The sequence below is a fragment of the Notolepis coatsorum genome (assembly GCF_963971535.1).
Source record: "Notolepis coatsorum genome assembly, chromosome: 3".
Lineage (NCBI taxonomy): Eukaryota > Metazoa > Chordata > Actinopteri > Aulopiformes > Paralepididae > Notolepis > Notolepis coatsorum.
Window position 1 is genome coordinate 21,936,409 of NC_140167.1, and position 14,136 is coordinate 21,950,544.

The window sequence follows — 14,136 nt, forward strand, 5'->3', positions numbered from 1 at the left end:
ACCTTAGAAGGGCCGTTCAAGGGGGGATCTCCCTTCTTAGATGTCGGTGATAGTAGTGTTGCTATGAAACAGGCGAAACAGTTGGTAAGCATGTACATAATACGTGTAATGAAACACAAATAAGTGCATCTAATAGCAACTGGGGTACATAAGAACATTTTGAAAGATTGAAAATAGAGCTGATGACGGATCCATTTGAGGTATGGGGGCGGCGTAGAGAAGATCACATCATCACGAGACATCCACTCACAGGGAGACGAGGAGAGGCGTTAGACAGTTTGCGTGTTTGTGATGGGCGGACATAGCAATAGATACATGTAGTAACCATATAATAATAATTTAGGACCTGCTCCGAGGTCATCAATTGGCACACATGCGATGCATGCATGCAATTCGTATCTGGGATTAACCCATCCCGTCGTCCTTCCCCCCCAAGGGCAGCCGGGAGCAGACAGGCGTCAACGTGAGCCGCGCCAGGGGACCAATCCAAGAGCTCCTGTCCGTCTTCGTCAAGGACGCCACAGCGTTAGCGATCTTGTTGTTGTGCATGTTTTTCCATTGGGTTTATCTTATCGGGGGGGAAACCCTTGCGAGCACGGGGAGAACATGCAAACTCCACACAGAAAGGCCTGGGAGATACCCCACCTGGGTAACTGGCATCATGGAAACCTGGTCCCCAAGCGGGAATCGAACCCTGGACCTTCTTGCTGTGAGGCGACAGTGTTAACCACTACACCACCGTGCCGCATGTATATGTGAATAGAATAGATACATGTAGTAAGCATATAATATGTGAATAGAATAGAAGTACTTAACCCAGCAATGAACTAGAACAGGCATGGTTTAGATAGACGTTGTAGGTCGGACAGAAGACGGTATGAAGCTGATCCATGACCTCAATGGTGCACATAACCAATGTGGGGGTAGAACAGGCACTGCAATCTTGGCCATCACACCGAGACATCCACCACCTTGGTCAACACTACGAGACTACCACTTAGAGAGATGGGGAGATGGGGGCAGGGGTTATAGAGTTCCCATGTTTGTAGTGGGCGGAGTTGGAGCAATAAATACATGTAGTGGGCATATATATGCATACATGGTGACAATAGAATCAAAGTATATAAGAGAATTGTGAAATTAAGTAATGGATAGAACTAAGAACTACTACAAGCGTATGTAAACAGGATGAGATACAAGACGATGGCTCAGGGCCATATGCCCCGGGGGGCAGGAGAAACCACTCAGAATAGGTCAAGGCAGAGCAGGTAAGGTTCAATGCTGCAGGCCAGACAGGAAGCGGTATGAAGCTGTTCCATGGGACCGGTGGTGCTCATGTCCAGTATGAGGTAGAAGGTCACTGGAATGTCTATATAGATAAATTCACTGTATGGCCTCATTCATTGTCCAGTCATTGTCTATGGAGCAGCCCCAGAATTTACATCCCACTTATATCACCGGGTAGAGGGTTCTCACTCTGCTTCCCAGCCTTGGGAGAGAGTGGTGCGTGTTCACAAATACTGGCTCAATTGTCCTGGGGCACAGGGAGAACATGATGTGCAGTCTTAAAATGGGTGGCATTCCCCTTTAAGCCACAGCTGAGCCGGCCACTTATCATAACCGTGCGAGCCTTGCTCTTTCCACAGCGTTTGTCAGTGCAGTACATTTAGCAGTGCAGCACGCAGGCTCACATCAGCTGACTTCCCACGTTTTTGGTGGGATCCCAACCCCCTCCCCCAACAACAAGCTCCAATGTTTCCATCAATGTCAAAGTTTACTGGAAGTTCTGAGGAACTTACTTACTGTAATGCCACACCTGCCATGCACATGCAAACACACACACACACACACACACACACACACACACACACACACACACACACTGACACACACCAACAGGCATGGACAGGCCAGAAGAAAGATCATGACCACATTTTGCCATCCGCAAAACCCTCTGTCATTGAGCAGTGCTGTTGGCCGGTGGCCAGACCACAGCCGTCTGTTAGACGTACAGAATAAAGACGTCTGGAACCCTGTTGTCTCGGTTACTCACCACCGCCAAACCATCTCTACTACCCCTGTGATTCGAGGGATTGAATAAACGGACAGCTTACACCCGAGGGCACCCACCTGTGGCATTTAGCAGCCCTGAGGAAAGGGGCGGGACTAAGACCCAACCCAGATGAGTCAGTGTGTGTGTGTGTGTGTGTGTGTGTGTGTGTGTGTGTGTGTGTGTGTGTGTGTGTGTGTGTGTGTGTGTGTGTGTGTGTGTGTGTGTGTGTGTGTGTGTGTGTGTGTGTGTGTGTGTGTGTGTGTGTGTGTGTGTGTGTGTGTGTGTGTGTGTGTGTGTGTGTGTGTGTGTGTGTGTGCGTGCGTGCGTGCGTGCGTGCGTGCGTGCGTGCGTGCGTGCGTGCGTGCGTGCGTGCGTGCGTGCGTGCGTGCGTGCGTGCGTGCGTGCGTGCGTGCGTGCGTGCGTGCGTGCGTGCGTGCGTGCGTGCGTGCGTGCGTGCGTGCGTGCGTGCGTGCGGTGGCACCCATCAAGATGAGGCAACTCTGGCATCGTCGCTGGTTGCATCATTGGTAAACTTGGAAAGTCACGACAAGTTTAATAGCCTTATAATGAAGCTTCAGCGTTAGTTCAAGCAAGACATCATAGTCATGTGCACAAAGTGGTCAAATATAAACGTTGAAAAGCCTTTGGCGTGAAAAGGTTGTTACTATGACAGAATGGAAGTTCTATCATTAGCATGTGAACTGCAGTTTAATGTCCCTTGTGAAAAAAGTGAGAGTGAATGGGAACCCACACACTGCGACGTATTTCTTTTTTTTTAACCATGCCAACCCCAAAGTGCTGTGAGTGAAAGAAGTGCTAAAGTGCAATTAAAAAGATACAGACATTCCAATCATATCATCACCACCATTGTACTGCCTAGACGCCTGAATTCTTTTACTAACGGATTTCCAGTTCCGTGTTCGCGTTCTGTGCTCTGATTGGCCACTGACGTTTCTGGTCGCACCAATCGTGTGACGGCAAGTTCTGCCACCGGTTAAGCTTAGGCACTCTTTCAAAGTTGGTTATGGTTAGAGTTTGTCTTAGAGCAGGACGATAGAACACCAGCCCTGATTCCAAACTCTAACCTTAACCAACTTCGAAAGAGTCGCCTAAGCTTAACCAGTGATAAACTAGGCGTTAGGTAGTTTGCTGCTGTTCGAGGCGGAAATGGGCGCGTCACGCGATTGGGCGCACATGTCACATGACCAGAAACGTCAGTGGCCAATCAGATCGCACCAGAAACGTCAGTGGCCAATCAGATCGCAGAACACCAACGCGGAACTGGAAATCCGTTAGTAAAAGAATAGACGCTACCTAGACAGACAAACACCCCTGCTTGTTGAGAGAATTAGCAGGTGTTTCCAATGGGCTTAATCAGAGTCCAGCTTAAGCCGTGTTTAAAGAGACATACGCTCAATAGTATAACCTTATAATTAGAATACATAGAGCAAAATATGTGTGACAATAATCTTACTATAAAGGAAGGAATCTGCATGTCTGTCTGTCTTGTGGCTAATCTTGGAAACCGTTCATCCGATCGACTTCACACTCGGTGGGTGTATTGCAGAGAGCCCATGGGAGTGCAGTGGCAAATCTGGTGCCATTTGGCCAGATGGTGGCGCTATAAGAACAAAGCTTGCATTTCACGCGTTCCGCATGGGCATACGCTCCGAACGGGCACATTATGAACGTCATGACTCTGCAAGAAGCACTTCCCCGGGTCCGAGCAATCGTCCAGTTCCAAATGAGTTCTGGGTGGTGTGGGAGAGATGAGTTATTCAGCTTCGGCTACTTTCCACCACAATTGCCACGTTTTCAACAGCAAACCTAATTCCAGAACTCTAATTCTCAACAATTCTCAAAAATATAACATGGAATAGGCCTGTAAATCTAAAAGAAATATACAATATTATGTGCAGAATAGATTACCCGACATATCTGCAAATGTCAGGCCAAATCAGATCAGATGCCAAATCAGATCAGACCAGTTCTCGTTCAAGCCTCCTGGCTGAACACATTTTAAATAGAGAATCCATTTGCACTCTTTTTGAAGGAGTTTGGTTTCCAAGTGTATACTGCTTGCACCTCTAGGTGCATTCCTGACTTGGTGGAGTGAGCCAGCTTCACTGAAACGTCTCGCTGTGGTGGATCTCTTCTTGTGCTCGGTGATGATACGCATTTTGACACGTCTAGACGTTGGAGAGCACCTCCGCAAGTCATCAGGTAGAATTACATCACAGGCTGCTGAATGGTATACTGCTTGTTGGATAATAGAACTTATATACACTCCTTTGATTTCTTGGGGATTTGGCACAAGCTGTCAGCCTGTCACGTCATCTAGGCAGCCACTGTGCTGCTTGGGCGAGGTGAAGGAATCTGATGCTTTGAGATATGTAGTAAGATAATAAGAGGAGAGTCTTTGAAGATCTGGGCACACCCAGGATCAGCTGACGAGACATACCAGGGTTTCTCATGATATCTCAAACTTGCTCAATCGTAATTGAAATTAAAACTTGATTAATCGCACCGGCCCTAATGTGTAGTGGCACACGTTTTTTTTTCTTTTGCTTATGAAAAAGTATCATAGTAGTTTGATGTTAATTTCAGTTTTACCATGGTGCATTTCACACCATGGTAAAAGTTATGTAGCGCCATGGTAGCATTTTTATTTAGCATTTTGCAGAGAGGACAGAAGAAGAAGAAGAAGAAGAAGAAGAAGAAGAAGAAGAAGAAGAAGAAGAAGAAGAAGAAGAAGAAGAAGAAGAAGAAGAAGAAGAAGAAGAAGAAGAAGAAGAAGAAGAAGAAGAAGAAGAAGAAGAAGAAGAAGAAGAAGAAGAAGAAGAAGAAGAAGAAGAAGAAGAAGAAGAAGAAGAAGAAGAAGAAGAAGAAGAAGAAGAAGAAGAAGAAGTCTTTATTTGTCATGATGCAGATTTAACACACAATGTCTGCATTTCTACTCATTGTACTTTAGGTTGTACTTTAGTTGTATATTGTATATTTGTAGTGTTGGGACTTTATTCTTCTTTTGACCTTTTTACTGTATGAAGCACGTTCTCAGGGGCTCATACAGAACCAAGCATTTCACTGTAATGTACACGTTATACTATGTGTCACAAATAAAACCAAACTTGAACCTGAACTTGGTTCTGTCATCTTTTGGTTGCAGTGACCAGAAAATAATGGAAATACCATCAAAGGGGTGCATCTGTAGTGTGTTTGACTGTGTTCAGTTAGTCTCTCTCTCTCTCTCTCTCTCTCTCTCTCTCTCTCTCTCTCTCTCTCTCTCTCTCTCTCTCTCTCTCTCTCTCTCTCTCTCTCTCTCTCTCTCTCTCTCTCTCTCTTCTCTCTCTGCTCTCTCACCAGGCGCCGAGGCTTCCCAAGGCTGGGGAAACCATCCACGGCCACAAGTTCTTCATCGGATTTGGAGGCAAGGGGGCCAACCAGTGCATACAAGCCGCCAGACTGGGGGCCAGGACCGCTATGGTCTGCAAGGTATTGGAAGTTCATACATTCAGATCCAAACCTTCATTTAAAGCTCGATAGATCATTGAGGTTATCCTCATTTACAATGATGTCGAGGGATATAGACAAAGAATAATGATCAGTTAAAACAGTTACACACTGAAACAGAGTGGTGTGATCACGGTCCTAAATTGTCCAAAGGTTATTCGAGTATCGATCTTTAGGGTGTGTTGAAGATCGTTCAATGAGTTTGGAGCACTAGAATTAAAAGCTGAAACCTAAATACACAACCATACAATGTTCCTGACATGTTTGTATGTGTGTGTGTGTGTGTGTGTGTGTGTGTATTTGTACTGTATGTATGCATGCCATTGTTGTAGTTCTTGAGACAGGTCTTTTCTGAGTCTATCCTCATTTCTGCTGGATCCGTCTTGATTTCAGACAGATTGATCTCCTGTGGTTCCTGTGGTCAACCTGTCAGAAGGCTCCCGTTGCCGTTCATTCGGACGTTTCAACCACATTGGCTTTTCTCAAGATTAAACGTTGAAATAATATTGGCAATGGGATCGCTCTGAATCTTGCATAATGTATATATTTTGTTTGGATGTGTGTGATTGAATTTTGTTTCCTGTGGCGATCAATGAAGCGTTTCTTCTGACACGATTCACGTTTCCCGCTGCTTCGAGAATGTATAAATGTATTCCCTAGTGGTGTAACGTTAATATTGCAATATTAAAAACTTGCGCTCCCTTATTTTCTTCTTTTGTTTTGAACTTCTCATGTTCTCTGGTCTTGGGTTTGGGGCTCGACTGCAGTCTTGATCTCACTGTAACAACGATGGCGGCTTGTGCGTTGTAGTGAAACTTTGTGCACGAATGGAGCGAGACACTTTTCACTTTTACCGCTGCGCTCCCAGTAACGCCGGCTCCGGATAACCCGATAGTCTACGCAAATGTACCGTAGTCCGCTAACCAAGCGAAGCCTCCCGGTGTAAACCCTCCAGCCCTCTGTAACCCAGTCAGTCGTGTAAGTACCACGGCACCTCTCTTGATCAATACTGTACCGCATGCATACGCCCACCCACGCTTCCCTCTCTTCAAACAGGCCTATTCCCCTATAGAGCACCGAGTCTCCCATCTGTAGGCACGGAGCGACCCCCCCGACCCGAGCACCAAAGCGCGAGAGCCCCACCTCTGTCAGAACAAAGAGGCCTGATCAATAGCAGCCGGCGCGGGAGTAGCTCTCCGGGCACGGGGAGAGAGGCCCAAAAATAGATGCCCAGGCTTGTCGAAAAAGATCCAAGACGGAAGGCCGCTCTTCAAAGAGAAACGGGGGCCAAGCAGCCACTAACCGAGCGCAACCCAAAACTTCACCGGCGGCTAGGGCGTCCTGCGTTTTGGCACGTTTTCTGGGAAACGTGTGGGATCGAAGCGGGCGCCCCGGAGCAAGGTGGGGACCCCCATCCCGCCACCCCGGACTCATTTTAGATGTGGACATCCTTGTGTGGATGAAGGGAAGAGGTTACTGGGGGTATGGCAGAAACAGCGGGAAGGTGGACCCGAAGAGGCGTTGGGGTGGGGTCATGTATCTTCAAGGCTTGGCGCAGCTTGGTCATGTATGTGTATGTGTACGTGTGTGCGTTGACTGTGTGTGTGTGTGTGTGTGTTCGTTTACACGTCTTTCATGGCGGCGGCACGGTGCCAGCATGCCGGGAGCGGTACCAGAGAGTCGAAGCCAGTCGAGAAGTTGCCGCTAACCAAGTCTGACCCCGCTTGACTGTTTTTCTTCCTTTTAATCGTTTTGCGTTTAAATTTTTTTGTTCTAGGTCGGTAAAGACTTCTTTGGAGACAACTATATCCAGAATTTCATGGCCAACGGCGTTCACACAGGTGAGACAGGCTGTTGTTTTCTCATCATACGCCAAAACAGTTGCCGTTTTCACTCTGAGCAGCACAAAGGTTATTTTGAACAAGAGCGAAGCCCCCCCCCCTCTCGAAAGATTTCCTCGGTACAAAGGGTACCAACGCTGGTAAAAGTTTCTTTGTTGATGAAATGTAAAAGAGCTAAATATTTTCAGGTTTCTTCAGGGGGGGGGGGTCGAGGTCTTTTGCCGAAAAGATGTTTCTGCGGTACATTTCAGACCGGAGATGTTTGAGGCCTATTCTATCTTCACAGCACTGACCTGAGGTGAAAGTGTATTCGCAGTGTGTCGATTTGTTGTCTTATACTCGGTGTGTCTGGTGGAAGTTGCATCAAAAGTTTTCAACTCTGAAATCACACAAAGTCTTGCCTTAACCCTTAACTTCCAAGAACAAGAAAGCAATGAAGTAATTTTGTTCGAAAGAAAAACAAATACACACGTTCAACTTATGCCGTCTGGCATCTCTCCAGTGGTGGAAAACATTGCAGAAAAAATTTTTACTTAAGTAAAAATAGAAAGACTAGATAATGTCTTTTTTAGATAGATACTATCTAGATAATAAACCTTTACTTTACTTAAAAGTCTTCCATTAAATTTTTTTTATAATTATGTAAAACTACTATATTATAGTAGTTTTACTCTGGTAAAAGTAAAGTAAAAGTCTTCCATTCAACATGTTCTACCCAAGGGAAAGTATAAAAGTATTTAATATTCACTGTTCTTAAGTGTCAAAAGTAAAAGTACACCTTCTGTATGACATTGTGGTATGTCAGTGCTTGGGAGCGTTCAGTCCTCGATGCATTGACCTCTAAAGGTCACAGGTCCAGTTACGCTGGTTCTCAACCGCTTGGATGCATTTCATGGAACTCTAACCTCATTCTCTTGACAGTGCCTCAAAATCCCACACCATTAAGGCAATTGGCCAAGGCATGATTTCACGTATCATTGTGTGTAGAATTCAACACACTAAACACAGTTGTCAGTCTAGATGAGCAATTCTCATTCCACTTTCGCATTCCAGTCAAAACAGTTTTTTTTCTTCCAATTGGCTATGTACATTTCCCATTCTCATTGATACAGTTGTTCATTGGGTAAATCATTGCATGCAAAATACTATGTACAACGAGCATTGCGTTTCTACAAAAAACAAGGCCAGCATGATGGGTGATTGGAGTGAGTAACCTCCCTTCAACACATTTGAAGAGTAACGGAGAACACATGCTGTAAATTGTGAACACTATATTCACAAACATATATAAATGCTAAGGATTCCAAAGCACTGTTTCTACGTGAAAAATGGAGCAAGAGGCAGGTGTCAATCGGGGATCGTGCAAGAGGTGTCAGAGTGCGTGGTGGTGGAGCAGGAGGGAGACGGGCGCAGAGAGGACGGGTAGGCAGGGGAAGAGGCAGGAGGGAGAGGGGCGCAGAGAGGACAGGTAGGCAGGGGAAGAGGCAGGAGGGAGAGGGGAGCAGAGAGGACGGGTAGGCAGGGGAAGAGGCAGGAGGGAGAGGGGAGCAGAGAGGACAGGTAGGCAGGGGAAGAGGCAGGAGGGAGACGGGAGCAGAGAGGACGGGTAGGCAGGGGAAGAGGCAGGAGGGAGAGGGGAGCAGAGAGGACGGGTAGGCAGGGGAAGAGGCAGGAGGGAGAGGGGCGCAGAGAGGACGGGTAGGCAGGGGAAGAGGCAGGAGGGAGAGGGGAGCAGAGAGGACGGGTAGGCAGGGGAAGAGGCAGGAGGGAGAGGGGCGCAGAGAGGACGGGTAGGCAGGGGAAGAGGCAGGAGGGAGACGGGCGCAGAGAGGACGGGTAGGCAGGGGAAGAGGCAGGAGGGAGACGGGCGCAGAGAGGACAGGTAGGCAGGGGAAGAGGCAGGAGGGAGACGGGCGCAGAGAGGACAGGTAGGCAGGGGAAGAGGCAGGAGGGAGAGGGGCGCAGAGAGGACGGGTAGGCAGGGGAAGAGGCAGGAGGGAGAGGGGCGCAGAGAGGACGGGTAGGCAGGGGAAGAGGCAGGAGGGAGACGGGCGCAGAGAGGACGGGTAGGCAGGGGAAGAGGCAGGAGGGAGAGGGGCGCAGAGAGGACAGGTAGGCAGGGGAAGAGGCAGGAGGGAGAGGGGAGCAGAGAGGACGGGTAGGCAGGGGAAGAGGCAGGAGGGAGAGGGGAGCAGAGAGGACAGGTAGGCAGGGGAAGAGGCAGGAGGGAGACGGGAGCAGAGAGGACGGGTAGGCAGGGGAAGAGGCAGGAGGGAGAGGGGAGCAGAGAGGACGGGTAGGCAGGGGAAGAGGCAGGAGGGAGAGGGGAGCAGAGAGGACGGGTAGGCAGGGGAAGAGGCAGGAGGGAGAGGGGAGCAGAGAGGACGGGTAGGCAGGGGAAGAGGCAGGAGGGAGAGGGGAGCAGAGAGGACGGGTAGGCAGGGGAAGAGGCAGGAGGGAGAGGGGCGCAGAGAGGACGGGTAGGCAGGGGAAGAGGCAGGAGGGAGACGGGCGCAGAGAGGACGGGTAGGCAGGGGAAGAGGCAGGAGGGAGACGGGCGCAGAGAGGACAGGTAGGCAGGGGAAGAGGCAGGAGGGAGACGGGCGCAGAGAGGACGGGTAGGCAGGGGAAGAGGCAGGAGGGAGACGGGAGCAGAGAGGACGGGTAGGCAGGGGAAGAGGCAGGAGGGAGAGGGGAGCAGAGAGGACGGGTAGGCAGGGGAAGAGGCAGGAGGGAGAGGGGAGCAGAGAGGACGGGTAGGCAGGGGAAGAGGCAGGAGGGAGAGGGGAGCAGAGAGGACGGGTAGGCAGGGGAAGAGGCAGGAGAGAAGACGGGCGCAGAGAGGACGGGTAGGCAGGGGAAGAGGCAGGAGGGAGAGGGGAGCAGAGAGGACAGGTAGGCAGGGGAAGAGGCAGGAGGGAGAGGGGCGCAGAGAGGACGGGTAGGCAGGGGAAGAGGCAGGAGGGAGACGGGCGCAGAGAGGACGGGTAGGCAGGGGAAGAGGCAGGAGGGAGACGGGCGCAGAGAGGACAGGTAGGCAGGGGAAGAGGCAGGAGGGAGAGGGGCGCAGAGAGGACGGGTAGGCAGGGGAAGAGGCAGGAGGGAGAGGGGCGCAGAGAGGACGGGTAGGCAGGGGAAGAGGCAGGAGGGAGACGGGCGCAGAGAGGACGGGTAGGCAGGGGAAGAGGCAGGAGGGAGAGGGGCGCAGAGAGGACGGGTAGGCAGGGGAAGAGGCAGGAGGGAGAGGGGCGCAGAGAGGACGGGTAGGCAGGGGAAGAGGCAGGAGGGAGACGGGCGCAGAGAGGACGGGTAGGCAGGGGAAGAGGCAGGAGGGAGACGGGCGCAGAGAGGACGGGTAGGCAGGGGAAGAGGCAGGAGGGAGAAGGGCAGTGATGTACGTTCAATGAACGATCGTTTATGAACTCGTTCATATTTTGGGCGAACGTGAACTGAACGTACTGTATTTCCGCTAGATGAACGTAATTGTGAACGCGTTCATTCTCGGCACTCTATCACAGTATAACTTTGTTCAAAAGTGTGCCAGATTTGGGACGGGCGCACACACACACCGAAAGGTTTCGGTGTGTGCATGTTGTGCGCGGAGAGAGAGACTCATTACACGCAACGCGGGCCGCCCCTTCAAGGCAATGGTAGGGGAAACACTGATAAATAATCACAGTGTGATGGAAATGCCAGTATTCTGATTGCTGTCTGTGGTTCTATATGGGTTGTGGCAATAATTTTGACAAATAATAGCTTGCAGCAACGTATTGAAAAAATAACTATAAACTAGTTCATTTTTGAAACCCTGAACTTTAGTTTTGAATTATGAACTATGAACTGAACTAGTTCATTTTAAGATTTGTGAACTGTGAACTAAACTAGTTCATGTAGAAAGTGAACTTTCCCAACACTGGAGAGGGGCGCAGAGAGGATGGGTAGGCAGGAGAAGAGACAGGGGAAGGAATATTATGTATGAATGTCTCTCTCTCTCTCTCTCTCTCTCTCTCTCTCTCTCTCTCTCTCTCTCTCTCTCTCTCTCTCTCTCTCTCTCTCTCTCTCTCTCTCTCTCTCTCTCTCTCTCTCTCTCTCTCTCTCTCTAGAATTTGTGGGGCAGACTTGTGATGCAGCCACCGGAGCTGCCTCCATTATAGTCAATGACGCAGGTAACCACTTCAGATACCAGCCTACTAGCCTGCTGAGATCCTAAAAGCCCTTTAAATATTCATTTCACACACACACACACACACACACACACACACACACACACACACACACACACACACACACACACACACACACACACACACACACACACACACACACACACACACACAAATTCACATGTACCTATAAACACAGGCTATTTCTCTCTCTCTCTTTCTCTCCATCTCACTAGCACACTCATGCACCCTCATTTCATTCACTCAACCCTGGTCTAAGTGACTGGAATAATCAGATGTACACACATACACATACACACACACACACACACACACACACACACACACCATTAGTACCATTTCACTGTGACATACAGGAAATGCTTTTAAAAGAAAAGCAAATAAAAGAGTAGTAGTACACTCACGCATGCTATAATTAGTTGATTTTATTAGATGTTTAATGATACAATTGTTAGCAGAAGATTGAATGACTTTAAGTAACTTTTGGACAGCATGTGTAGGAACGCTCCAACATTTTGGGAAATTGTTGTTGCTGCGTCCAGTACAGAGAGAGAGATCCGGTTGCACGCTAGCCTAGCTTAGCATAAGAACTCTAGGCACTAGGCAGGTTACCACGGCTAGCCTAGCTCCGTCAACAACTCCAAAACTGTCTTATTTACACATTGTTCTGTATGTTGTATCACGTGTAGAAATAACAAAGTAAGTTCCAACAAAGTTTGTAACAAACTTCCAAGCAGAAGCAGATACACGGTTGGAGCTATTTCCTCGACAAACAACCATTTATGTTTAGCTTAAAACAACAACAGAGGTATTTTTGGCCAACAGCTAGGCTAGCTGGTCCGTATCCGCTTCCATTAATTTGTGCTAAGCTAAGCTAGGCTAGCTTGCAGCCGGATAGCTTTCTACTGAATGCACAGAGAGGATTCTTGTCCGTCTCTGGAGAAGATGGTGAGCACATTTCCCATAATGTTGGCGTGTGCCTTTAAGCAGAACTCACAGAGACCTTTTCATTTGATTATAAAATATAATGGCACTTAAAGGAACACGCCAACATTTTGGGAAATTAGCTTACCGTCTTCTCCAGAGAGAGACAAGAAGATAGATACCAGTTTCCTCTCTGTGTGTTCAGTAGAAAGCTATCTGGCTGCATGTTAGCCTAGCTTAGCACAATGAATGGAAGCGGACAAGGCCGGTTAGCCTTCGGGAGAGGTGTTAGTTGGACAATGCCTAGGCTTACCGGCCATGTCCGCTTCCATTCATTGTGCTAAGCTAGGCTAACGTAAGCTAAGCTAGGCTAAGATGAGACCCCTGTGGCTCCATGCTCACCATTCATAGAAACAATATAAAAACACATGATAGTCTCTTACGTCATGTGGTCGTAATTAGTCTAATTACATACTCCTGCGTACTCTCACATCAGCGCGTTGCCAGCTGTTGTGTTCTCACCATTGTCCCGTTTTCGGTTTGTGTGTCCCCCGTTTCCATCATGGCAGGGGAGAATGCCATCGTGATCGTGGCCGGTGCCAACTTGCTGCTGGGCGGAGAGGAGCTACAGCGGGCACTGCCAGCCCTCCGTCAGACTAAGGTGCTGGTGTGCCAGCTGGAAATCAGCACGGAGACGTCCTTGCGGGCGCTCCGCTTGGCGCAGGAGAACAACGGTCAGTGTCTGTCACAGCATTGCCCTCCTGTGTTCATTCAACAGTGGTGTGAAAGCTTCTATCTCTATGGTATTTTCATAACTGAACGAACAACCTGCCTTCAATTGACAATATTGGGACCCTGGAACAGGTTTCAGGTTGGAAGAAGACGATTACTGGGTGGCAGGGTAGCGCAGTGGACTAAGCGCTCGCCTACCACCGCAGAGACTCTGGGATCGAATCCAGCTGTCAGTGGTACCTCCGGCTTGGTCGGTCGTCCCGACTAACACAATTGGCAGTGTTAGCGGGTGGGAAGCCGGTGGGGTATGTGTCCTGGTCGTTGTAAACAGCGACTCCTACTGGTCGGTCGGGGCGCCTGTTCAGCAGGGAAGGGATCTGGGGGAGATAGTGTGATCCTCCCACATGTTACATTCCCCCAGTGAGAGTCCTCGCTGTCAGGTGAAAAGAAGCGGCTGGCTGACTCCACATGTATCGGAGGAAGGCATGTGGTAGTCTTCTCCCTCCCCAGGCCGACAGTAGGGGGAAAATGCGCGCAACGACCAGGAAGGGAATTGGCATAACGACAAAAATTGGGATGGGAGAAAAATACGGAAAAAAAGGGGGGGGGGGAATAGATAAAAAAAATAAAAATAAGAAGATTACTTTGTTGTAATTGTACACAAGGCAATTCAAATGTGTCTTTTCGGCAGTGGTGGAAAGTAACTAAGTATTTTTACTTAAGTACTGTACTTAAGTATAATTATGAGGTACTTTACGTGAGTATTTTCATTTTAGGGAACTTTATACGTTTACTCCATAAATATTGTACGTTTTACTCCAGTAAATTTTTCTGAACCCATCAACTACTACATTTACATTTAGTCATTTAGCTGACGCTTTTATCCAAAGCG

At 48.8% G+C, this 14,136-nt stretch overlaps 1 protein-coding gene across 1 annotated transcript in view; it reads left to right on the forward strand.

The window, feature by feature from the left end:
- Nucleotides 1-5,414: 5,414 nt before the first annotated feature.
- rbks (ribokinase) overlaps nucleotides 5,415-14,136 on the forward strand; it is a 66,221-nt gene continuing 57,499 nt past the window's right edge. Inside the window, exons 1-4 of the mRNA XM_084310074.1 lie at nucleotides 5,415-5,545; nucleotides 7,341-7,404; nucleotides 11,508-11,570; nucleotides 13,082-13,246. Of these exons, the coding sequence (XP_084166200.1) occupies nucleotides 5,534-5,545; nucleotides 7,341-7,404; nucleotides 11,508-11,570; nucleotides 13,082-13,246 (304 nt within the window). The 5' untranslated portion in view covers nucleotides 5,415-5,533. The remainder of the gene's footprint in view (nucleotides 5,546-7,340; nucleotides 7,405-11,507; nucleotides 11,571-13,081; nucleotides 13,247-14,136) is intronic.